At 48.5% G+C, this 23,905-nt stretch overlaps 2 protein-coding genes across 10 annotated transcripts; one reads left to right on the forward strand and one right to left on the reverse strand.

Moving 5' to 3' along the window:
• Window positions 1–7,529: 7,529 nt before the first annotated feature.
• Window positions 7,530–20,823, forward strand: TRAF1 (TNF receptor associated factor 1). 8 transcript variants are annotated; one of them, XR_009489032.1, is made up of 12 exons: window positions 7,758–8,378; window positions 9,630–9,850; window positions 10,494–10,578; window positions 12,315–12,413; window positions 13,323–13,484; window positions 14,810–14,881; window positions 15,483–15,551; window positions 15,772–16,185; window positions 16,634–16,811; window positions 17,353–17,501; window positions 18,585–19,624; window positions 19,679–20,823. XR_009489032.1 is itself a non-coding variant. In XM_059864877.1 (11 exons), exons 2-11 carry the CDS (start codon window positions 9,642–9,644, stop codon window positions 18,798–18,800), a joined length of 1,653 nt encoding a protein of 550 aa, XP_059720860.1. In that variant the 5' UTR covers window positions 7,758–8,378; window positions 9,630–9,641; the 3' UTR covers window positions 18,801–20,823. The 8 variants fall into 8 exon arrangements, 3 of the variants coding, with proteins under 3 accessions (XP_059720862.1, XP_059720860.1, XP_059720861.1); XR_009489034.1 differs by having other exon boundaries at window positions 18,585–19,570; XR_009489033.1 differs by having other exon boundaries at window positions 18,585–19,452; window positions 19,499–20,823.
• Window positions 20,771–23,467, reverse strand: LOC132336920 (uncharacterized). Of its 2 annotated transcripts, none has more exons than XR_009489037.1 (3): window positions 22,895–23,195; window positions 22,750–22,808; window positions 20,771–22,091 (listed from the first exon to the last, which is right to left on the reverse strand). XR_009489037.1 is itself a non-coding variant. In XM_059864880.1 (3 exons), exons 1-3 carry the CDS (start codon window positions 23,465–23,467, stop codon window positions 21,692–21,694), a joined length of 1,020 nt encoding a protein of 339 aa, XP_059720863.1. In that variant the 3' UTR covers window positions 20,771–21,691. The 2 variants fall into 2 exon arrangements, 1 of the variants encoding a protein (XP_059720863.1); XM_059864880.1 differs by having other exon boundaries at window positions 22,762–22,808; window positions 22,895–23,467.
• Between the last annotated feature and the right edge of the window lie 438 nt (window positions 23,468–23,905).

Below are 23,905 nucleotides of genomic sequence, written 5' to 3' on the forward strand. Positions count from 1 at the left end.
CAATCCAGGACATTTAAGATGTGGAAAGAAGATATTCAGAGATGATGCAATTTTTAATTTTGGCTCTGTGAGTATTTGACTTTTTTTTATCCTCCAAACTTTCTAAGAAGCAGAAGAAGCTCACACTGTGTCCAGTAATAACTGGATATAAATTCAAACTGCAGGGAGCAGTACATGGAAATGCTCAGTGGGACTGTCTAGACAGGCCACCTGTAAACATTTCTGCTTCTGAACTGGTGGCTGGGTGAGACCTAATTTTCTCTTTAAATGACAGGAGCATGTCTTGTTTTCACAGGTGACTTGTGACATTTAAATTCTATTGATTTTTAGTATGCCAGACTGCAAAAATGGCTCCTGAAGACCAGTTATTTAAAAATAACACGATTAAATATCAAATTGCAGTCACTAGTTTCAAAAAAATCTTTAATCTTATTTGTTATCTCTGTTTCTCTTCAGAATTAACTCTCCAGTATATCACTGAGATCAGTAATATACTTCAAATGCATGTGTTTAACTTTGTACAGGTAATCAGCCCTGTGTGGGATGGAGGTGTGCACAGATCCCAGTGTCAGGAAGATTTACCTTCCCCACGTGGCATGGCTTGACTTTCACAGCAAAACCACGTGGGAGAGAGGTATATCTGTGTCTCCATCTGCTTCCACATGCAAAGGATGTTGGCAGATTTCTGCAGGACAGGAGGAGATGGAAGTGACATGGGAGTGATTTTAGAGCTCAGTGCCAACCTTGGTGCCTCATGGTCAGAGAGTTCTGAGGCCCCCAGGATTAATCCCAGCAAACATGGAAATTCTTGGAATAATCACTGCTTAGGTGACTCATCTGTATTATGAAATGGAAATTATTTCAAAGCACATTCTGTCCTTCCAAGCTCGCTGTGGATTCTGGACACCAGAGCTTTTCTCTCTGAATTGTACACAGTGTTTTTCTGTTCCTTGCTTGTTTATGTCTGTGATGTGCAAGTCTCCAAACGTTCCAGCCTTTGAATCCCCAGCCAAGAGCTGTAGTGCTTCCAGAGAAGCTCGAATTTCCCTGCCCCACTGCTGCAGTGCTCCCAGAGGCCAGGCAGTGCCAGGTGACTGCTCTGCCTCCCTGCTGCTGAGGCACTCAGAGCTGAGTGCTCCTGCCCACGTTTATCCCCACTTCTCCACAAAAAAAGGATGGCTGCCCTCGCCTGCACAGATCATCTCTGAAAGCAGGACTCTCTAAGGGCAATTAAATAAGTTTGGGCATTGTACTTTTATTCCTTTTTCATGTATTTCCCTTTGAATAAGGAAACTCAGCAGGTGCCATTCAAATGATTCTCCCTGGCTACTCTTGGCAGGCCTGAGTTGGTTGAATTCCAGAATTATAACAAATCGAAGGGTTAATACTGTGTTACCTATTTCTGTACATTTCCTTTGTATTTTATTGGGTTTTTTTAGACAGCTAAGCATCACAAAATGAACTCATTTCTCTTTTCATTGCAACCAGAAATTAATCTCAATGACCCAAGCTGGTGAGTGACTTGAATAGCCCAAATTCCAGCCTGTTATGCACAGTGACATGTGAAACTCACACTCTGCTCTGGGCTGAAAGCTGCTGGGCTGTGCCAAAGAGCTGTGACTAATTTAGGGAGAGAGCCAGAGGGTGCCTTTCTCTGGCCATTGTTCCCCAAGCAGGGAAGAAGTGATTTTGTGTGCAGAATCCTCCAGGACATGCCACAAGCCCTAGGTAGTCCTACTCAGCCACGTGCTCTGCCAAAAATGGTGTGGAATTAGGAATACCTGACAATTTTAGAAGAAAAATGGTAAATCCCTATTGCAGGTCACTGTTATTACTAGAATTACTAATATTATTACTAATATTATTATTACTTCTGAATACCTCCATAGTGACTGCCATAATTCTCTCCTGGCTGACCCCAACACATTTATTAAATACTAGGGGGAAGAGAAGAATGCTCCCATGAGCTAGGAGAGTGTACATTAGGTTAGCACATAATTTTTATTTTGTTATGATGCTCCACTCTCATCTGAAATGATTTGGAATGGGGGAAATGTTCACTTCATCACAGAGAGTTTGCTCAGTGCATCTGGGCAATGCAAAGCCAGAATATCACACCCAAGTTCTTTTCTGTATTTGCACAGCAGTGTGGATGTTCAGTGTAAGGACAGTCCCTCTTCTCAGTAAACAGGTGGAGAAATACAAAATCCTTGAATAAAATCCTTGGTAAGATTCCTTTCCAGTTCACAACTCTTTTAATAAACAAAGGAGGAGCTGTGCAATCAGCTGGCAGGGGTCTGCAGGTGCAGGTACAGAAGGGGTGTCAGGAGATGAGGGAACACAGGGTAAGGAAATCCATCTTTTCTTTTGAGTGGAGATTATTTTGTAATTTAAAAAAATCACTGTCTGGGAGCTGCCAATTTGGTGTCCATCCATGGTGGGTTCTCACTTGACCCTGCCTACAGAGGCCTATTTTCAGCCTGTGTAAATGGCAATGTTTAGACATGTCTCCCAGCAAAATGTGTTCTTAATCTCCTGCTGAATTCTTACATCAGAACACACAGAAATTTAGCATGGCTGTCAGTTATTTTCCAGTGAAACACCCACCTTTTAGCAGTTACATATGCTTTCAATTTTTAGGATATTTAATAATGTTTTCATCTCTAATTAGGAGAAATATCTGGGCTTGGCTCTTTCATTCTCCTGGGAACCAAGAGTTTGCTTTTGCCAATTCCTGGATCATTACAGAATTCCAGTCCTTGTGTTAAATTTTGCTTTTCAAGTTCTGAATGAACTTGGAATTTGGATACATGTTTAAGCAGCAGCCGATTTCCTGGAAAATACTAAACTGGATTAAACACCACAACTCTCATAAAAAGAACATTCAAGGGTAGAAAACAATAGCAGAGAGATCCTGTAAAACTTGCTCTATTCAACCCTTTCTTTTCTATCCCAGGAAATATTTGTTACTCACAGGGGGTTATTTATAAAATGGTTATATTTACCCACATTCAGAGTTAGAAGTCACGAAATGCAGATTATTCCTAAGGTGCTGTGGCTCAGACCATAATTCCTTTGTTTATTTGCTACTTGACAGCTAAAAGGGGCAATTTCTTTTGCAGACAAAGTAAACAAAAAGTTATATTAGACACACTTTAAATCGGCTGAGATATTAAACCCCCAAAATTGGGATTTACAGTGGAAAATCTATTTTCTCTTAAGGGCAGCAGCCCCACTGGTGCCAGTTTAAAGGACTCCAGAGCACACAGAGGTTCAGAGCTGGGTTTAGTGCTCTGAGGCTGGTTCCAGGGAGCCCTGATATGGCCTTGAATTGTCTAATTTGGCTTTACAGGAGGAGCCCCAGCAGCACATTGTTACCTCTGGCAGTTCCCTGCAGTTTGTACCATGAGGAGCACATCCTCAGCTAGAACAAATCAGTGGCATTGAAATTATTTTGGAGGAGCCACACTTGATATCTACATCTGCAGATAGGGGATTTCTTCAATTGCAGCACAAAAAACCAGTGGGAAAATTGCTTTCCAAAGAGGAAATATGTCAGGAACACCTCACCCATCCCCACTGAAGGAGATGCACTGTGCCAGTTTGTACCTGCTGAAAGGTGAATTGCAAAATACAGACATCAGCTGAGGTGTTGGTGACAGGCTGGCCCTAAGTGGCAGCTGAGACTGAAATCATTCCTTTGCATGGCTCAGTCTGGCCCTGCCAGGCTCTGATTAGCCAGGTTTCCTTCATTACTTAGAAAAAGCAATATGCCATAAAAATGTCATTTTCACTGCTTAAATCATAAAATTTTCCATTAAAACCTTCTGCCATAAGGTCCTAGAGGATATTCATCCCCAGGCTCTGACAGGGAGGCAGGAATGGGTGTTCATTTCCAGCAGCAGTGAATTCCAACAGTTTGAAGTCACAAATCTATGTAATATTAAAGGGTGGGCTTTTTTCTAAGCTTCTGTTTTGGTCAGGAATCTCAAAAACAAGGTAGGATCAAAAGCTTCCTATGGAACCATGAGGGATCAACTTAATCCTTGACATAATTGAGCAGGATTCCATGGATTTATACCAGCAGCTGAGGGGGTGTACCTAAACCCACATGAGCTCCTGCCCTGTGCCCAGGGCTGAACTGGGATTAGTCCCAGCCCAGAAACACTTCCCAGGGCTTTGAAACAAGACATTCATGATAAGAAAAACTGTTGGATGTGACTTTAGAGAACCAGATTTAGGAAATGCTGTGTTTCCTTCCAGTCCATGTCTTGCCCCAAGGAACCCCAAGCTTTCCTTGTGAAACCTCAGCACAATTCCTGCTGCCCTCCAAAGCCAGGCTTTGGTTGTTTTGGTTTCTCCCAGGCTTCCCCTGAGCCTGGGCAGATGGGAAGAGTCCCTGTGTGCCTCCCCCTCTGGCTTTGGGGTTCCAACACCCAGTTTGTGATTCAGATGTGGGACGTGGAGCTACAAGATTTGTTTCCTTGGCTGGATCCCAAGGACGCTGCTGGGAACATGTCTGGGATTTTGGGCTCTTGGGTCCCATCCCTGGCACAGCTGCCAAGAGGTCTGGCCTCAGGAGAGGGCTCCTTTTACTCAGGAGTTAAACACTTACCTGTTGCCCTATTCAGAATACAGGCTTGTTACTCTTTTACCTGCTTTCCCACTTCCAGCTGTAATTTTTCATTCAGGCTCCTCCTATGCTTAAAATTCATTTTCCTTTCTCCTTGAGAGTCCTCCTTAAAACATCTTGGTTTGTGACCACTCAGGAGTTTTCCTGTTTTGCTGAGGGCTTTGTTTTTCCTTTACAACATGGATAAAGAGAATTTGGTTTTCTCCTTGTGAAACCTCAGATAACACTTGGAGCTTCTGTGTTCCCTGGGTGTGTTGCCCATAAAATACAGGTACAGATGGACATGTCAGTGGTGGTGTGGAAATTACTCAGGATTATGAATCACACTGAAAAATACCATTGGAAAGCTGAGCCTGATGCTGTTAGTCATTCTGCAACAGCAGAGGGAATTATGGGCTCAGTAGTGGAGAGATGCAAGTTAGTGCAGAGTCAGTCTCTTTCTGCTTCTGACACGTGGAAAACATCTTCAAACATCTTTATTTTTCACTGTTATTAGCAAAATGAGCAGCTTCTGAAAGGGTTAAAGGAGATTTGCCATAACCTTCACTTTCCCCTCAGTTCTTGGCATTTATGAGAATTAATGAAGATATTAAATAAATCTGCTGTTTCCTTTTTCTGTTTCCACTAATTAGTCCCAGTCAATCAATAGAATATCCACATTTTCCCAGCTGGTTTAGAGTCAAAAGATATCTGAAACTGAACTTGTTTTTTCATGTCACATCCAGAGCTTTGGAAGAGTGTTTTGGCAGGCTTCCCCGTGGGCACAGCTCCCATTCCCAGAGTTCTCTCCAAGGCATTAAGAATGGAAAGAAGCAGCTCAGAATTTTCCAGTTTAGCTCAGGCTTTCTGTACATTAAGAGAAACAGAAGCACAACCACAAGCACAGCAAAACCCTTCATGTGGCCAGAGAGCTTCAGCTGGGGAAACTGGCACCAGCTGCTCTGTGCTGGGCTCACACACTGCAGCCCACGTTCGTCCTGCTGTGGGGGGACAGTGACTGAGGCACGAGGCCACCAGGGAGCTTCTCCACATGAAGAAGATCTGCCTGGTGGCCTAAACTCAGAGGCAGCCTCAGAAATCTCTCAGTGAGTTACTCTGAAATATTCTTGCTTGTAGGAAGCCATCAAGGCCACTGTGATAGAGAGGAATACTTTCATTTTCTCTCTGCTCTTCAGGGTGATTCCTTAGCTTGGCTTGTGGAAACTGCCTAATGAGTGATTGAAATAAGCCACACACACATATGTATATAAATAAATGTCTATTTTTGGGTGCTTCTCTCCTGTCAAATGTTGGAGAGGTGCTCCAGAGCATCTATTCTTTGGAGGAAAAAATTCCTATGATAATTCTGTCCTACAGAGAATATGATCTGGGAAAAACCCTGAGGCAGAGCAGGAATGAGGAAAATAAAATCAATTCCTGATGTCTCTTTGAGGGTTACAGTCCAGATTTATGAAACCTAGTAGGAAACTTTCCTGCTCTTGTAATGAGAGCTGGGCTGGTCCTTGGGGTAGCACCATAACAAAGCAGAGCTACAACTGGTAGTAGGCACAGACAGATAAAACTGAAACATGTAAAAAGATTTTATTAGAGACAGGAGGTTGAATTGTGGCAAAGCTGAGGATAACAATAATCAGATTTAATGATTCTTCTTTTTCTAATCTTGAATTTGTGGAACCTCCCAGACACTGTGTTCCATTCAGAAAACAAGTAATAGTGTGGAAGTTACAGAACTTCAGATCAGAGCTCTGACCAGGCAGGAATCTTGACATGAAGCCCTGAGCTCCAGTTCCTAGAAGTACTGGATCTCATGGGCACTGGATTTGCTTTTACTAGCAAATTTTCCTTCCCGTGTTTCACCCATTTTTCAGGTTTTCCTAGAACAAGTGCACATTTCCAGCTAATTTATACTCCTTGAAAATCATGTTTTCATGGAAGGAGACATCCCTATCTTAAACATCTCTCTGTGATGCAACTCTCCTTTTGACTACAGTCTTTAAAACCCAGAGCATCTGAGCCTAAATTCCATTTTCAATGTCCTGTGAAATTTGTGGCATTAAAAGTCTCAACACCTTGGCTTGTTTTTGAAAGGTGATATTAAATCTAGGAATATATTCCCTTATGCACTTTTTCCCTAGGATGTAAAATGGTCATTCCCCCTAAATAGTAACACAGTGCCCTGCAATGCTGAGCTCTGCTGGAATGGCTCTGCTGTAAAACTCAGCTTCAAATTTTAATCTCTCTCTGAGCCACATCCTGTTTGCAGTTAACTGATCTCATATGGGGGAAATTTACCACAGGAAATCTCTCTAGTTCGGAAAGTACCAAAACCTTATCTTTAGTTTCTTTGTGTAATTCAGCACCTTTGGAGACAGAGGTGCAGCAGAATCACAGAAACTTTTAAGAAGTCTCAAAGCAAGAGGAAAGGAGTGAGCTAAGGGCACAGGGAAGAGGTGGAGCTGCCACTTCATCCCTGAACTGACACTGTGGTGTAACGCTGATCATTCTAAAATTAACATTTTACACCTCTTTGTATCCCCAAAAACCACATCCAGAAATCTTTTCCTTTCTGAAAGAGGTTTTAACTCACATCCTGGCAGAAACTGCCCAGGCCAAATTAACTTAGGATGAATTTTAACAACCCAAACGAGGGCAAATGGGTCAGGCCGAGGCCTCAGTGGGGCTGTGTCACATTTTCCTCCTAGCTTTGAGTTAACACCCAGCCCTGGTGACTCTGAGCTACAGATCTCCATCAGATCAGCCCAGAGAGGAGGGAAGTGGAGCTGAGGTGTCTGTTCTGTCTGTCTGTGCACACCCAGCAGGGGAAGGTGCCAGACTCAGGCAAACGCTGCTCTAAGGAATCCCTCAGCAGCCACACACCCACAGAACCTGCACTGGTGGCTCCTGTCAGGGCAGCAGTGCACAGCCAGTGAAGCACCCAGGGAAACACCTCTGCTTTTCACTGTTAATTCTGAACAGGGCCTCACCCCCAGGGATATTCCCCACAAGGAAGAGTGAACAGATTTGCATGTACAACTCTTTTTCTGACTGAATCCTCTGTCAGAACTAGAGAGGGTGGCAGGCCGTGGCAGGGGTGAAGAGGACCTCCTGCTGATAATGAAACTTCGCTTTGTAGAATCTTTCCTGCACTCTAAGAAGGCTTTGCAGGTTTTGCTGAACTCCTGCGTTTCCCTGCTGTGCTACCCCGGGCTGCGTTGGAGGGTGAGGCCCAGCGGGGCTTCCCCGCCGAGGTTTCCCGGAGGCTCCGGCGGCCCCAGGCTCCCGGAGCCGGGCAGGGGCTGCCCCGGGCAGCCGGGGCCGTGCGGGGATGTCGCGCTGTCACCGCGCTCTGGGCACTCAGGGCTTTCTGTCCGAGTCCCCGGGCACCGCTCCGCTTTCAGGAACCAGCCGCCACATGCTCCATTTCGGTGGCCCGGGGGAATTCGCCTGGCGGGGCCTTTCCTCGGGCAGTTCCCCGTGCCCGCGGCCGGGACAGCGCCGCTGCCCCGAGCAGGGGACGCCCCGCTCCCGCCGGCCCCGGGGCGCGGCTCGGGCTCCCCGCTCCTCCCGGCCGGAGCGAGGCAGCATCGCCGGCAGCCAGCCCAGCCCCCAGCAGCGGCCCCGATACCGCGGTGAGCGGCCCCGGTACCCGCGGTGAGAGGCCCGGTACCCGCGGTGAGCAGCCCCGGTACCCCGGTGAGAGGCCCGGTACCCGCGGTGAGCGCCCGCCAGGGCCCGGCGGGCTCAGGTACGGGAGAGGCGGGGATGCAGGGAGGGATGGAGGGCAGCGGGAGGGATGGAGGGGAGCGGGAAGGATGGAGGGCAGCGGGAGGGATGGAGGGGAGCGGGCCCCGCTGCGGAGAACCGCCCGCAGCCCCCGGACACAGGGGCCCGGTGCCCGAGCCGCGGGGGCTGCCGGCGATCCTGGCCGCTCTCCGGGGTGGGCGGAGGGACCCCCGGGCCGGAGCGCTCCGTGCCGGGGCCGGGGGGAGCCGTGAGCGCTCCGTTCCCCCGGCACCCGCTCAAACACCTTCGGTTCCGTGCCGTTTGTGCTGCCGGCTCTCACTCGGGGCTCTGGCAGGCCCGGCAGCCGCTGCGGTCACAGCTCCGATGCTGCAGAGGGAATTGGCAGAGCCAGGCCATGGAAAACGCTCCTGGCTCCCAGACAGAGCCTCCAGCCCGGGCTGTGCCCTGCCCACATCACGGCGGTCACACCGCCCGGCCTGCCCACGGCAGCCTGCAGTCGTTTATTTTCAGATTTCTCAGTCAGCGTTGGTAATACCGAGACAGGTTATGGTGTGTCCGTGCTGTCATGGGGAAAAAAAAAGGCTTAATGGAGGGATTATTATAATTAAACTGCACCAGTTCCCTGGGTGAAAATCTTCCTTGGACTTCCCAAGAGACATCAGAATCAGTGTCCCACTGCACAGCAAATCAAACCAAACTGAATGTGCACAACACCTTGGCACATGTGGCTGCAGGTGGGCCTGGCCAGAGCACAGCATCAAGGCCTTGTGGCCTTGGGATTTCCTTTGTCATTTCACCACAAGTCTTATGACTTCAGGAAAGTCACTGTCAACACACCAGCTGCTCAGTTTCTGTGTGTATGAAGTGAAATCACGAATTTTGAGAACTGATGTGGTTGGGGATTTACTCTGCAGAAACAATCCTGTGTGGTGAGGACTGACGGGACTGTAGCTCATCTTTCTGCAAGCTAAAAACTCTTGAAAGAAAACCCCAACCCACCCTTTTTAGGACACTTTTAGGTCTATTTTTGTGTTGTGTTTGAGGGAAATTTTAAAGGTGCACAGTAATTTCCTGCTGGTGGCAGGTCAAACCCCTCTGTGACATTTGGTCGCGCCTGTCACTGCAGACCCAGCCAAGCCCAGCGAGGTTCCTGCTCAGCTCTGGGGCTGCTCGGGGGCTCTGCTGCATCCTCTCACACCCAAGTGAGTGTGTGCCGTGCTCGAGCTCCTGGATTTTCTCTCCTCTCGGCCAGAGCTCGCTGCAGATGGCTGAGAGCAGCCCCAGGAGCCTGCAGGACCCCCCCAGCTCTGCCCCTGATGAGAACGAGTTCCCCTTCGGGTACCCCACCAGCATCTGCGAGGACGTGCCTGGGCAGAAGTTCCTGTGCAGCAACTGCCACAACATCCTGAAGAAAGCCCTGCAGACGCTGTGTGGGCACAGGTACTGCTCTGCCTGCCTCACCTGGATCGTCAGGTAGGTGCTGGGCTGTGCCCTGGGCTGGGGCAGCCCCGGGGCTCCCTGGCCTGCTGGAATTCCCTGCTGCAAGGATTTTCCATGGGGACTGCAGCATATTCCCTGCCTCCTCCTTGTTTCTGCCATGGGAATCTCTGGGGTCTGGTGGAGTTTTTCTGTCTGCGATAAAATAATTCTGATTGAACCTTGAAGGCTGACTTAATCCTTCCTTGGCACTTCACAGGCCTTTGATGAGGATGTTTTGGGGTTTTGGTGAATGTAATATCATATATGTGTCTGTCTGGGCAACATGGGCATTTTCTGTGTTTTAAGAGACTTCAGTTTTCACTTTCTCTTTCCTACTTGGAGTTTTTGAATCATTCATGGGATAAATAGCTTTCCATCTTTATTCCCATTTATGGTTCAGGCTGCCCTTATTTTCCTGAAATACAGATAAGATTAGTGGGCATAGTCCTGATCTTGAACAACAGAAGAGCAAAACTTTTTTGACACCAGTGTGTTCCAGAACTGGCCTTTAGTGAACAAGGATTCTGAGTGGAAATCACAGTTTTCATGGGTTTATTTGTGTCAGTGCCTATACAGAGACCTCCTGAACTGCAGTGCACCAATGGATTGGTATTTAATTTTTCTTTCTTTTTACCAGAAACAATAAAAATGCAATTTGCCAGAAGTGTAAAGAGGAAGATCCCAACACTTTAGGTGAGGAAAGCCTATTGGCAGAAGAAAGGGTAAGTTGTAGTTCACAGATCATTAATTTATCAATAACCATTCTCTGTAGTCGTCATTGGACTGGAGTTCAGAAGGGAATAATATAAAATGCAATAGCAGCTAGTTACACATTTTAACTTAAGCTTTAATAACTTGGATTTGCCAGAGTTTTTGATTTTTAGAAGTGTAATGGCAGCCTCAGGACTTTCCAAATCCAGGTTCTGCAATGTAAAATCCCAAACTCTTGTATATGATTAACTTTTTATTGTCTCAAAGTAAGTGCTGCTTTCCTACTTGTAATAATATGTCTTAACTGTTACTTATTATCCTCAGGAAGTATTTTAATGGATTTTCCAACCTCATGGTTTCTTGTAGCCTTCAAACACAAAGCTGAACATAATAATTGATACAAACGATGCCCTGGCCAATGTTTCATCTGTAATTTAATGGTGCAGATCTCTTCTTGTGTGATTTTCCTGGCAAATTGCTGTGCTGTTCTGTATCCCAAATGCAAACTGGGCCCTGGGGCCAGTCCCAGCCTGTCCTTTTCCCTCTTCTCTGATTACATGCAGGGAAATCAACAGACACATAATTTGTCTACATTTTTGGGGGGAAATGAAAACAAACAGGCCGCTGACAGTGGCATAAAAGCCAAAGTTTAGAAAGCAGCAAAATAATGGATCTGCTGCTGATGCTGAACTTGGTCATATCCCAGAAAAAAAAAACAAAAAACCACCTCAGTTCTGGGATGAATTTCCCAGTGACAGATTTCCTGCACAAAGAGGTGCAGCTCAGTGTGCTGTGCCTGTCAGTTTGGGGTTTCTCTGCTGTGGGATTCTCCCCGTGTTTCTGCAGGTGGGGTTTGGGAACTGACCCCACCCGGGGCTGCCTGGCAATCCCTCTGCCTGCCGTGTGTCCAGGCTCCAGCAGGGGAGGGGATCTGCCTGTGCCGATCATTCCCAGCAGATGCTGGGTGGATTTTCAGCAGCTTTGAGAGGTGTTTGTAAATACTTTCCTGCCTCTATTGGTAAAGCTTTCCCCTCTCAATCCTTGCTCTGTATTATTCCGTGTGAAATTTGCATTTCCCTGCAGACCACCCAAAAATGCCTTTCCTTCTTCTTGTGCCAGAACCCCTCTTTCAGTGCAAGGTGTAATATTCAAGTGTGCAGTATTTCATCCTTACATAACAACTGTACAATTCCTCGCGTTAGAACAACACAAAAATCTGTGCAGTGCAAAGAACAAACCTCTCTCCCATCTGGTTCAGATTTTTCTAGCACACGGTGCCTGCTAAATGGAAGCAGCCCAGATCTGAGCAGGGCTCTCGGTGCAGGGACTCTCAAGTCCTCAGTGCAGCACGTTTAGGAGGTGTTAATGACCCCGATAATGAAATGCATTCATTAAGGGACCCCACAGTCAGGGTCCTGTCAGCACATGGCTGCATGTGAAATATTTCAGGCTCCTGTGAAAAGAAATGCAAAATAAGAGCTCTAGTTGGGCTTATTTTCAGTAAATTCATGTCGTGTCAAAGAAATTATTTTTGAGTGCTAATAAATAAAGTATTACATAATTATCTGGGCTTCTACTACACTCAGATTAACTTGCCAGGTCACAGAGTTTTATGTAGCACAGTAAATTTTAAAAAAAATTAAAGATTTAGCAGGGTGTGGATTTCTAGCACCCTGTTCCTATTCTAAGGGTGCATCCAAAAGTACTTTCTGACCAATGTTTTTTTATGACTTTGTTTTCTCTCCAGGCTTTTGGTGATGCTGCCATTAATAAAGAGATTTCTGAGCTCAGAGTCCACTGTGTGACCCTTGGGTGCAGCTGGTCTGGTATCATGAAAGATTTTGAAGTATGTTCAAAGAGAGTTTATTCAGATGAACATGGGGTGGGGACAGAGGGGCAATGAAACCAGGATATCAGCAGACACAAATTAATGCAATTAATTAGAACCAGTGTCAGTATTGTGATTTATACCGATGTTTTTGTCTAAAAATGTGCTGTTAATCTATGGAGGGCTGGCAGGGGGCTGGGACTGGGTCATCTTTAAGGTCTCTTCCAACCCAAATCATTCTGTGCTTCTGTGATCAGCTTTAGTAGGGCTTTGGCCAAATCCAGAACATTCTGAATGAAATTCCCATTGCACAAACTTACATCAGGTTGATATTTTATCCAGTGGTTTCCTTATTATTCAAATGCAAGGCTGCTGCAAGCAGGTGCTGACAGGGCAGAGCAGCTCAGTCTCCAGGACACTGTTCAGGCAATGTCCTTGGCATGTTTTATTGGAGAAATAATTCCCTCCTCTGTCAATGTATTGATTGTATTCATCATTCTTTTCAGACTGATCTGAAATGCCTCAGTTAAAATGTTTAAAAGGAAAAGATTTGTGGATCTGCCATGCCAATCTGAGTAATGAATGCAAGGGAGAAAGCTGGGACCAGGATCATGTTGGTTTTCAGCAAAGCCCTAAGGGGCTTTTTAAGGGAGACCTCATGTTTGAATTTAGCAAATGCTGTTTGGTTTTGGTTTTGGTTTTGAGATTTTCTCAAAATTAATAATTAACCAAGAAAAGCCCCAGTAAAGCTGGTGAATTTTTCACCAGTAATCTCAGTAACTTTGTGCAGTGGGACTTTACCCAAGCTTAGAAGAAATGCAGGTCAGAGCCCTGGGCTGCCAGAACAGTGACTGTTTCTAGATAAATGTGAATATCTATTTATAGAATGAGCACTTCACGTGTTGCTTTACAACTTTTTACTTCCAGGAGCATCAGAGTTTATGTGAATATGCTTTGATCCCTTGTCACACTGGCTGTGGGCACGTGGTGATGAGGAGGAAGCTGGCAGATCACTTGGAAAATGGATGTGTCAATAATGTGACAGTGTGTCAGCAGTGCCAGAGCAGCCTGGCCAGCTCTGAGTGCCAGGTAAGAACATTTCTCTCTCAAATAAAAGCTTTTTATTGATGCTTTCCATGATCTGTGGTGCCATTTTCCCATCCTGATTTCGTTGCACTCAGGGAATATTTAATTTTCGGAGTTTGGTCATTTTTCCACACAAGTGTTGGGGGGAAATGGATGTGGTAATGTGCTGGTGATGTGACAAAGTGCCCTGGTGCTCCCCTGGCTTTGGGCAGCCCAGGTTTCAGCTCCTGCCTCAAATGAGTCCTGGTGTGAGGCAAGAGAAAACCAGGAGAGCACAGACAGCAGAAGGGAGGGGATCTTGAAAGTGGCTGAAGTTTGTTCAGACTAGAACTATCCACAAATGTGTAGGGCAGGATTCTGTCAGATATTATTTCTATTGGATCTGACCAGGTACAAACCTCCAAATTATCAGCAGTGTCCACAGACCAGGAAAATCTCACTCTGAATCTGCCACAAATACCTCAGTGCCCATTCAAACATATTTGCTTGATATTTTTTTAATGTTATTTGCTCAAAACAATGAATATTGTTCCCTCCAAATGATTTCAAGAGGATAATTGCCAAACTTGCAGTTGGGCACGGTGATTAAAGAGCCACGTGAGAGGAGGGCTGTGAATATTTCAGAGGTGTAAATAGTTCTGTGTGTCCAAAGTGTCACAAATTGGTGGAAGCTCCTGTGAGTGTGATGCATTTTCTGCAGCAGGGAGCTCCTGTGAGTGTGGTGCATTTTCTGCAGCAGGGAGCTCCTGTGAGTGTGGTGCATTTTCTGCAGCAGGGAGCTCCTGTGAGGGTGATGCATTTTCTGCAGCAGGGAGCTCCTGTGAGGGTGATGCATTTTTCTGCAGCAGGGAGCTCCTGTGAGTGTGATGCATTTTCTGCAGCAGGGAGCTCCTGTGAGGGTGATGCATTTTCTGCAGCACATCACAAGGGAGAATTTAGATTCCAGCCTCCAGAGTGCTCCTAGCAGGATGCAAGAAGGGTCTGCACGTTGAGCAAAGTGTGTGGAGCCAATGCAGGAAGAGTTTATATTTGAGTTATGTTTGAATTTGAATTTATATTGGAGTTTCCTGTGCTGTAACCTGTTTATGTTCATAAATGTATATAGCTGTATATATTTGAATTTCCTGTTCTGCTGGTCATTGTTGCTTCCTGTTCTGTAACCCCCTGCTTGTCACTGCATGGGTGTGAGTGCACATTTTTGTGTGTGTGCACATAACTTTGCACCTGGCAACACCTGCACATTGCCAATCTTGTATCCAATACCCCAGGGTGACCTTTAATTCCATCATTAAATAAGGTACTGAATTTCTTCCTTGTTTTGATGACAGGAGCATTCATGTGAAGGCAGTTTATGCAAGGAACAAAAACCTGTGCAAACAGAAACAGCATCAAAGGAAAAGGTGGGTGAAAAGTGAGGGAGTGCAATGCAGCTTTAATTCAATTAATAAAATTGCCACTTGTTCATTTAGATTAAATAAACACCTGAGAACATCTTCAGATCCAGCAGTTGTTCCTGGCTGCTCTCTACATCCCAGCAAAGCTCTGCTGACTGCCTTCCCTCCCCTGCTCCCACAATTATCTTCACTGAATTATCTTCTCAATTAACCTTGTAAAATGGGCAAACATTTGTTTCTTCTCATAGCTTGAGTGAGAGCCACCTGACCAGGAGTGTGCTGTACAGCACTTCCAGCATCTTTGTGAGGAGCTGGGTGATCCCTGTGCTCCTTAAATCGTGTTCTGTCATTCTGGGCTCTGGGAGATGGACAGATGGACACCTCACTGCCAGGCTGTGTGCAGGAGCTTGCTCTCCATCACACTCTTAATCGATTTACCACCCACTTCCAAAGCTGGTTGGACACTGGAAGCTGTGGAATTACCTTGGATTAATCTGATTTATAGCTGCTGGCTTTGTGGCTTAGGTGTTTGTAGGGAAATAAGAGAATTCCCTTCCATTGGTTTGGATTATTTCCTCTGCTTTTTTTTTTTTTTCTCTTTTCCCAGCAGAGCCACTGTACATCCTCAGGCAGCAAGGATGGCTGTTGTTTTTCTGAAGTTGGCTGTGCATTCAGGGTGAGTGCAACAGGTCCCTGCAGGATGTTCCCCCCTGGTTTGGACATTCCCTTCAGGGAAGTGTCTCCCAAAACAGAATCAGCACTTCTGCTGCCAGCTGACAGAGCTGCACCTGCACCTTGCAGTGTTCCACCTCCCAAGGGGCTGAAGGGTGGCTGGGTTGGCCCCAGGGCAGCTGGGGTGGCCACGGAGGGGGCAGTGACAGCTTTGTCTCTTCCAGGGAAGCAAAGAGAAGATCCAGGAGCACGAAAAAGCCGCGGTGGGGGCCCACATGCTGCTCCTGCTGCAGCACATGAGGCAGCTGCAGGGAGCCCTGTGCTCCAAGGGCTTCTCCCCACGGCCAGAGCTGAGCTTGAAGAGTGCAGGGAAAAGCATCTGTGAGCTGCAGATCCCAGCAGGGCTGGGGCTCAGCAGGGATCCAGAGCTGGACTGTTTCCCTGGCCCTGAGGATGAGTCTGTCCTGCAGCAGCTGGTGAGGGAGAAGGTGATTTCTGAGCTGGAAAATAAGCTGCATGTGTTTGAGAACATTGTGGCAGTGCTCAACAAGGAGGTGGAGAGCTCCAATTTGGAAATCCTGGCCTTCAGGAGACAGAGTGAACTGGACCAGAACATAATACGGGGCCTTGAGCTGAAGGTAAAAGTGACAGCAGGGATTGTTCTGTAGACAGCAAATGCTGACACACATCAGGGGAGCTGGGGTAGGGGCCAGAACAGGAGTCTGAGCTGTGGAGGGCTCAGTTCTGGACACATATCCAGGATCCTTTTGTTGTTTGATACATTTTCAAACGTGGATCTCTCACATTTGTTCTCTAAATCCACGATTAGGTAGTGAGATCCTCATGAGAGTTTTGAGTGTTAGTTTGCTGTGAGCAGGCAGGGGAGCTGTTTAATTGCCTGATCCTCTCACAGCAACATTTTGCCTGGAGGCCCAAACAACATCTCTGGGTATGTTTTGACATACTGCTGTCACTTAGAAAGGAATCAAAGCAGAGCTCCCAGAAGATGAGGACTCCAGAAGGATGCAGCCACCCCTGCAGCACAGCCTGCAGCAGGGGGAGGCTGAGGACTGGTTTTTCTCCCAGATTGCAGAGCTGCACCAGTGCCTGATGCAGAAGGATGCAGGCCTGAGCAGCCTGCACAAGAGCCTGCTGTTCTCTGAGCAAGCCTCCTACGATGGCATCTTCCTCTGGAAAATCACTGAGGTTGGCAGGAAGCTCCAGGACTCTGTGACTGGCAGGACAGTCAGTTTGTACTCCCCAGGTAAAGCACGAGATGGAGATGTGTGTTCACAAGCCCCAACCCTGCAGAATCCCCCCCATTTCTCCAGAACTCTGCTCCTTTCTGCTCCTGCCAGCAGGAGCATCTTTAAACAGCTCCTTAAGCCAAGATGCTGTTTGTGCAGAGATCTGGAATCCAGGGCATGGGATGTGCTTTTCCAGGGGGCTGTGCTCATGTTTGGGCTCTCATCCTGCCTGCAGTGCTCCATCCCTCCCAGCCCTCAGCCTGCTGCCTGCTGGCACCACGTGGCTGCAGCTCTTTCCCCTGTGGGAGTGACTGGATTAGGTAAATTACACTTGTGTGGCTAATAACAGGTCATTTTCCCCAAGGTTTGAGGCACTAGAAGGATTCCAACCTCTGGGTTTTCATTGCTTGTAATCTCCAGGGGGTGCTGATTTGTGTGTTCTCCTTTCTGTGAGAGCAAACCACGTCACACCTTTCCTTTTCCTGTATGACAGTACACACCTTATGCCTTATTTCCCCCCCAAAACCAGCCTTACTAATGAAGAGCTCTGATTTTCAGCTTTCTACACTGCAAAATATGGCTACAAGGTGTGTCTGAGGGTGTACCTGAACGGGGATGGGACAGGGAAAGGAACCCACATGTCCCTGTTCTTCGTGGTCATGAAAGGCGACTACGACGCTCTGCTCCCGTGGCCCTTCAGGCACAAGGTGAGAAGGAAACCTTTCCACATCTGATCCCAGCCCAAAGTCAGCACGAGGTGACTCTCTCCCTGGAGTTCTGTGGGAGTTGAGTGCTTTTCCACATCCCTTTCCAAAGGTGAGGAGCTGCCCTGCAGTCCTGGGGAATGGTTTGTCTCTGACTGGAGTGCCTTGCAGGGAAAGCTGCTCCTGCTGGTATCCCAGACGTTGCCAGGCAGGATTTTCACCAGCAGAAGGTGGTGTTTGGAATATTCCAACCTCTGTCCACCTGGGCTAAAGCCAGACACGTCTTCTCCTGGCCCTTGCTAAACACACTGATACTATATCAGTTTAGGAGGGAATTGTGATTTGGTGCCTGCAGGCATCAGAGGGCTGAGGTGAGAGTTCCCCTTACAGAGCTGCCACAGGTGCCTGATCTGATCCTGGTCTGGTTTTTCCCCTAAGTGAGATCTGATAATGGCAACAATGGTTAGGAAAGCAGTGAAACCATAGCAGGGCCTGACCTGTGCTCTGGCACTTGCCTTTGTGGGGTAATAATTCTGTAAACCTTTCCTAGAAATAATCACCTGCCAGTTAACAGCCAAAAAAAATAGAAATAAAGTTCCCAGTCCTCACTGTATTAATAGATTGCTGCAGATCTTTCATATTTCAAGCTGTAGAACAGTGAGTTAATAAAAGGGGCAATGAGGTGGGCAGATTCTATACTGATATTTAGGTTGTGTCTTTTACATATCTGTGCAGGGGCAGCTGAGCTGTTTCTTCTGATTCCAAAGCACAATAACAGAATAAATGCAATGACTGTAACCAAACCCAGGGGCTGTTCAGGTTGTCAGGAGAAAGAGACTTTGGACTGTGCAGTTCTCTACCAAGGAATAATTCCTTACTTGATTTAATTAATTTCATTTTATGGGTAGCACAGTTTTAAAAACTTCATCTGGGAGTTCACATGAACCGACCTTGCAGGTTGGAAACGTTTGTTACAGTTTGTATTTAATTACCAATGGAGCACCCAGCTGCTTTTGCAGCAATTCTGTCCCTGCTTGGTTTGTTTTCCACCCCAGTAACTCCTCTCTGCCACGTTCTGTTTTTCAGGTGACGTTTATGTTGCTTGACCAGAATAACAGGGAGCACATAATCGATGCCTTTCGCCCAGACCTGACTTCTGCTTCCTTCCAGAGGCCAGTGAATGAGATGAATGTGGCCAGTGGCTGCCCCCTGTTCCTGCCCTTGGCCAAGCTGCAGTCCCCCAAACACGCCTACGTGAGGGAGGACACCCTTTTCCTGAAGTGCATCATAGAGACAAATTAGCAGGTCCTGAGGTGTGGCTGGCTGGGGAGGTCACCTCTGAATGTCAAGAGATTGTGAGGAAAAACCCCTCGGTGTGAGACCTGGTGTTAGTTTGTGTGTACACAAAACCCCCGAGCCTGAGCCTGCAGCCCCTGAACCCAGTGCCATGCCCTGGAGATGGCCCAGAGCAGCAGCTGCTGGCAGGGGATTGCTCCCCAAAGCAGCCAGTGCTCACGGGGGAGGTGTCACTTGTGGGGGAGTGTCACCCATGGTCTAGATGTCACTCATGTCACCCATGGTCTAGGTGTCACTCATGGTCTAGGTGTCACTCATGGCTTAGGTGTCACTCATGGTCTAGGTGTCACTCATGGCTTAGGTGTCACTCATGGTCTAGGTGTCACTCATGGGGGAGGTGTCACTCATGGGTGAGGTGTCACTCCTGGGTTAGGTGTCACTGATGGTCTAGGTGTCACTCATGTCACCCATGGTCTAGGTGTCACTCATGGTCTAGGTGTCACTCAAGAGTTAGGTGTCACTCATGGTCTAGGTGTCACTCAAGAGTTAGGTGTCACTCATGGCTTAGGTGTCACTCATGGTCCAGGTGTCACTCATGGTCTAGGTGTCACTCATGGTCTAGGTGTCACTCATGGGGGAGGTGTCACCCATGGTCTAGGTGTCACTCATGTCACTCCTGGGTTAGGTGTCACTCATGGGGTGAGGTGTCACTCATGGTCTAGGTGTCACTCATGGTCTAGGTGTCACTCCTGGGTTAGGTGTCACTCATGGTCTAGGTGTCACTCATGGCTTAGGTGTCACTCATGGCTTAGGTGTCACTCATGGTCTAGGTGTCACTCCTGGGTTAGGTGTCACTCAGGAGTTAGGTGTCACTCATGGCCTAGGTGTCACTCAACGGTTAGGTGTCACTCATGGCTTAGGTGTGGCACTGTCACCCCTGTCCCACGCTGCTGCAGCAGGGGCTGTTCCTCCCCCCAGCTGGCCCTGTGGTTCTGTGGTTCTGGGCAGGGGCTGGGGCTGAATTCCCTGAATTCCCTGAATTCCCTGAATTCCCAGGTCTGTGGGTCCTGGCAGTGCCCAGCGGGTGCAGCTCCTTTCCCAGAGCTCTGGGTGAGCTCCTGTGGGGCTGCACTGCCTGGCAGCCCCGGGGGGGATTTTGGCTGCTCCCCAGCAGGACCAAGGGCAGGTTCCTCCCCCCAGCCCAGGTCAGGTGTCTCTCTGCTTCCCCAGGACCTTGGAAGCCAGAGCTGTGGCCCTGCTGTGGGCCCTCACCCTGGGGGTTCATTTCTTGCAGTTTATTCCAGATCTCTGTTTCTGTGCTCTGGAAGGAGATGTTGAGTTGCATCAGCAGGCAGGGACCAGGCTGCACTGTGCTTGGGGGAATTACCTCTGGGATTTCCAGAGGAGCTCTGGGGCTTTCCCACTGTGGATACAGAGCTCTGGGAAGGCCAGAGCTCTGCCCAGGCAGGGTGAGGCCCTCAGTGAGCTGGTTTAGTGTCCAGTCACTTCCTGCACCTTCAAGGCAGGTGACTTATTAGAAATTATTGATTTTTTTTTTTTTTTGCTTAATGTGCTGTGATGTTTAAGGTTTTTTGCACGCTAAAATAAGAAGTAACTGCTAGAAATAGTTTTATTCTTCTTGGGTTTCCTAATAGAGGGAAGGAATGAATAATTTTTTTATAAGCAAGACAAACTTGGGGCTGTGTGGATGTGTACAAAATCTTTCACTTCTGTCTTGGCAACAGCCTTTAAAATAATTAGTTGTGATAAAGCATCACATTTCAAAAACACCCACCGCATAAACAAATATTTATCAAAGCTTGTTTGGGAAGGAACTGGATATTCTGTGTCTTTTCCTCTATTCCACCTTTCAAATGTTCTTTCAGGGACAGAGTACTGGAGTGATTTACCTAAACAGGTCATGCATTTCCTCTCTGCATCACTTTGACAAGTGCTGTATTTATTACAATCATTCATATTTTCTTATGATTTTATTTATTTCCTAAATAAATCCCACTAACTTAAGAAAGGATTGGTATTATTTTTGCTGTCAGATAGGGAACTGAGCAGCTTGGAGATGTTACAGAAAGAGCTGAGCTGTGCTACACTTTTCCTTCCTTGCTGTTTCCTTTCCTTCTTTCTGGGGAAAGGAATGTCCTTTTGGAAATGCCCAGAACATCTCTGTCTATTTCTCTCAAACCTGCCTAGCTGGGAGAGCACTTCCAGGCTCTTCAGCAGAGCCCACAGCCCGAGCTCAGTTAAAAACAAAGACGGATATGGATCAAATACGCGCTAAACAAACAAGCAGACACGAAACCCGATGCGCGGTGCTCCTTCCCAAGGCACAGAGCAGCCCGATCTCAGCCTGCTCTGCTCTGAGAGTGCAGGCACCCTCGGACCCAGGGCTCTCTCCCGAGGGCATTTCCACCCCTGGAAGGGCTCCAGGAGCCCGAGCTGCCCTGCGAGGCTCGGCCGGAGCCGGAGCAATCCGCGGCTCCCCTTTCCAGGCTCGGGGCTCCGCTCCCAGCCCGGCCCTTCCCCATTTTCATCTCACACCTCCGGCTGCAGAAGCGCCTCGCTGAGGAGGTGACTGGCGCTGAAAACAGCTGGAATCGGGGCGATATCAAGAGTTCTCTGATCCAGCGAATCGTTCCTGTGTGATTGTGTCTGGATCAAACCAAACGAGGCAGAAAAATCCCAGAGACTTTGAGGGAGTTAAATCAGCAGCATTCGCTCCGTGTTTATGGCCAGGTTGGCAAAGAGACAAAATACTCCTACAGCTAAAATGGTCTGAAATAGTCAAGGACAAGGTTTGGAGGGAACTTTCCTTTTTTTTTTTTTTTTTTTTTAATGGACTAATAAAGCTAAAAAAAAAAAAAAACAGGCAAATTTTTGGTTTATAAGCCCTTGTTCAGCACAGGGGAAGAACTCCAACCTTGCACATGATGGCTTGAACTGGTTGTGTTGGTCACTCGGGTGGCTCCAGTGGAGAGGTGGTGGGGTTGAGACCCTCGGAGCAGAGGGAAGAGGGGGAATGACCAACTTGTGGGAGCCACTCCTCTTGTCAGGGATGTGTCCCATGGAACCGGCTGCTCCTCCAGCTGGAGGTGACACCTGGGAGCCGCGCTGGGTCGCCCATCCCTGGGAGCCCCCGGGGCCAGCGAGAGCCGCTCCTGCAGATCCGATCTCCACGCCAGGCCTGGAGCTCCCGGGAGCTCCGTGTTTGGGTTTCCATTCAATATTCCTCGGCTTCGGTCTCCAAGGCTACGCGCCAACATCCAACCCCTCCTCCCACTCCTGTTTTCAAAGAAAGAAAAACACTGTGAAAAGAGGCTGCAACGATTTCTGGGCAGTTTTCAAAGCAGAGGCAGCGCTGGGAGCTGCTCTCCCCGCACTCCCCGCAGGCTCTGCTCCAGCCCGGGCCGAGATTCCCGGGTGCTCCATCCCCGTGCAAGAGGGAAGCGCCTCCCCTCGGCAAGGGCAGGGTGTGGGGGAGCAAGTAAAAGTTTTTAAGGAAAAAATGGGAGTTTGGAGTAGTTATCTACACGGAGCTTCATTCAAATCCTTCTGCAAAACCTGGGGTTTTTGGGAATTCCATGGCCGGGAGCCCTGCCCTGGAGCCTGTGCTGGCCCCACTCCCCGGCCGAGGAGGGTGTGGGATTGCTGCCCTCAGCTTTGGCCGCTTTTGGGGCTCTCGTTCATTTCTGTTCCCTTGCTCACAGAATAATCTGCTTTTAGCGGCCGGGTGCTCCTGCCCTGCCCCAGCACAGACAGCGGGGCAGCCTTGGGTGCCAAACCAGTGTCCAGCTGCTCCAGGGACCGCGATCCCACAGAGCCACAGAAATGGGATATCAGGAGATAGCCAGGTGGGTGTGCAGAGGAGGAAGAGGAGGATGAAGAGGAGGAAAGAGAGGAGAAAGGAAGATGAGGAGGAAGAGGAGGAGAAGGGCAGCACCCAGTAGCTCACTGCAGCGCGATCTGACGCCAGGCTTGCTGGATGCTTGACAGAAGCACCTGCAAAGAAACCAGAGTTAAATCTGGTTTATGTTGCTGTCATTATGTTAGTTGATTCCTGTTAGAAAATACAGGATACATCTCACATTCTGGGGTGGGTTTTTTTCACTTTTGTTGGAGACTTTTGCCCCAGCGCGATGCTCCCGTGCTCTCTCTTCGTGTGGAAGGGCTTCAGTCAGGTTCTCCCTGCGTACACCCCCGGTGAACTCGATCCAGCCTCTGATTTCCGTGTCACTCCATCCGCATTCCTGCGGCGAGAGCCCAGCAGGCTGCGAACATCGGCCGCGGGGCCGGGAGGAGGGTGGTGCTCCCCCGGGGCCCTCGGGGACAGGCTGCGACAGGAGCGCTGTCCCGGGAGCGCAGCGGTGCCGGGCGTTTCTGGCAAACGCAGCAGCCCCGGGGCACGGAGCGAGGAGCGGGGCTCCTCCGAGGGCTGCAGGGGTTATTTTAGTCCCGAGGTGACTCACATTTATCCCGCTGTGACTCACGGGGAGCTGGGGCCCGGGGCGGGTTAGGGGCATGGCACGGCACGGCACGGCGTGGCACACTTGGCACGCACGGTTTTTCTCACGCAGCCCCGCACAGGGAGCAGCAGGGCGGCCCTGCCGGACCTGCGGCTCTGGGAATCGCCTTTCCCGACCCCTCCGCAGGTGCAGCATCGCAGGGAGCACTCTGGCACCAGTGTTTTATGGGGAAAATTTGATTAAATAAATGATTCCCGAGTGCCGGGTGCTGAAAGGGAAGCTCGGCCCGTGCCGTGCCGCTCTCCCCTGGCGCTGCTCGCTTGCAGCTCGAGCTTTGTGACACGTCTGAGCCCCAGCTCCCGGGGCCGCATCCATCACGGACAGGAAAAGCCGAACGCCCTCTGCTCGCGCTTGGCCCAGACCCGGCACTGGGAATCAGCTCTCCTATAGCCCGAGCAGCCTGGAAAACGTTGCTGTTCCAGCATCGCTTTCCAACAAACACCAAATCCTACAGATTTCTTCTTGGCACCGACCGGAGCATTTTTACAGCGATTGATTTTTCTCTGTGAGATTCGGAGAAAGGCTGAAAGGCTGCTCCCTCTTCCAGGAATCCCGGCGAGCACAGGTCGTTCC

This window comes from Haemorhous mexicanus, chromosome 21 (genome assembly GCF_027477595.1).
Source record: "Haemorhous mexicanus isolate bHaeMex1 chromosome 21, bHaeMex1.pri, whole genome shotgun sequence".
Lineage (NCBI taxonomy): Eukaryota > Metazoa > Chordata > Aves > Passeriformes > Fringillidae > Haemorhous > Haemorhous mexicanus.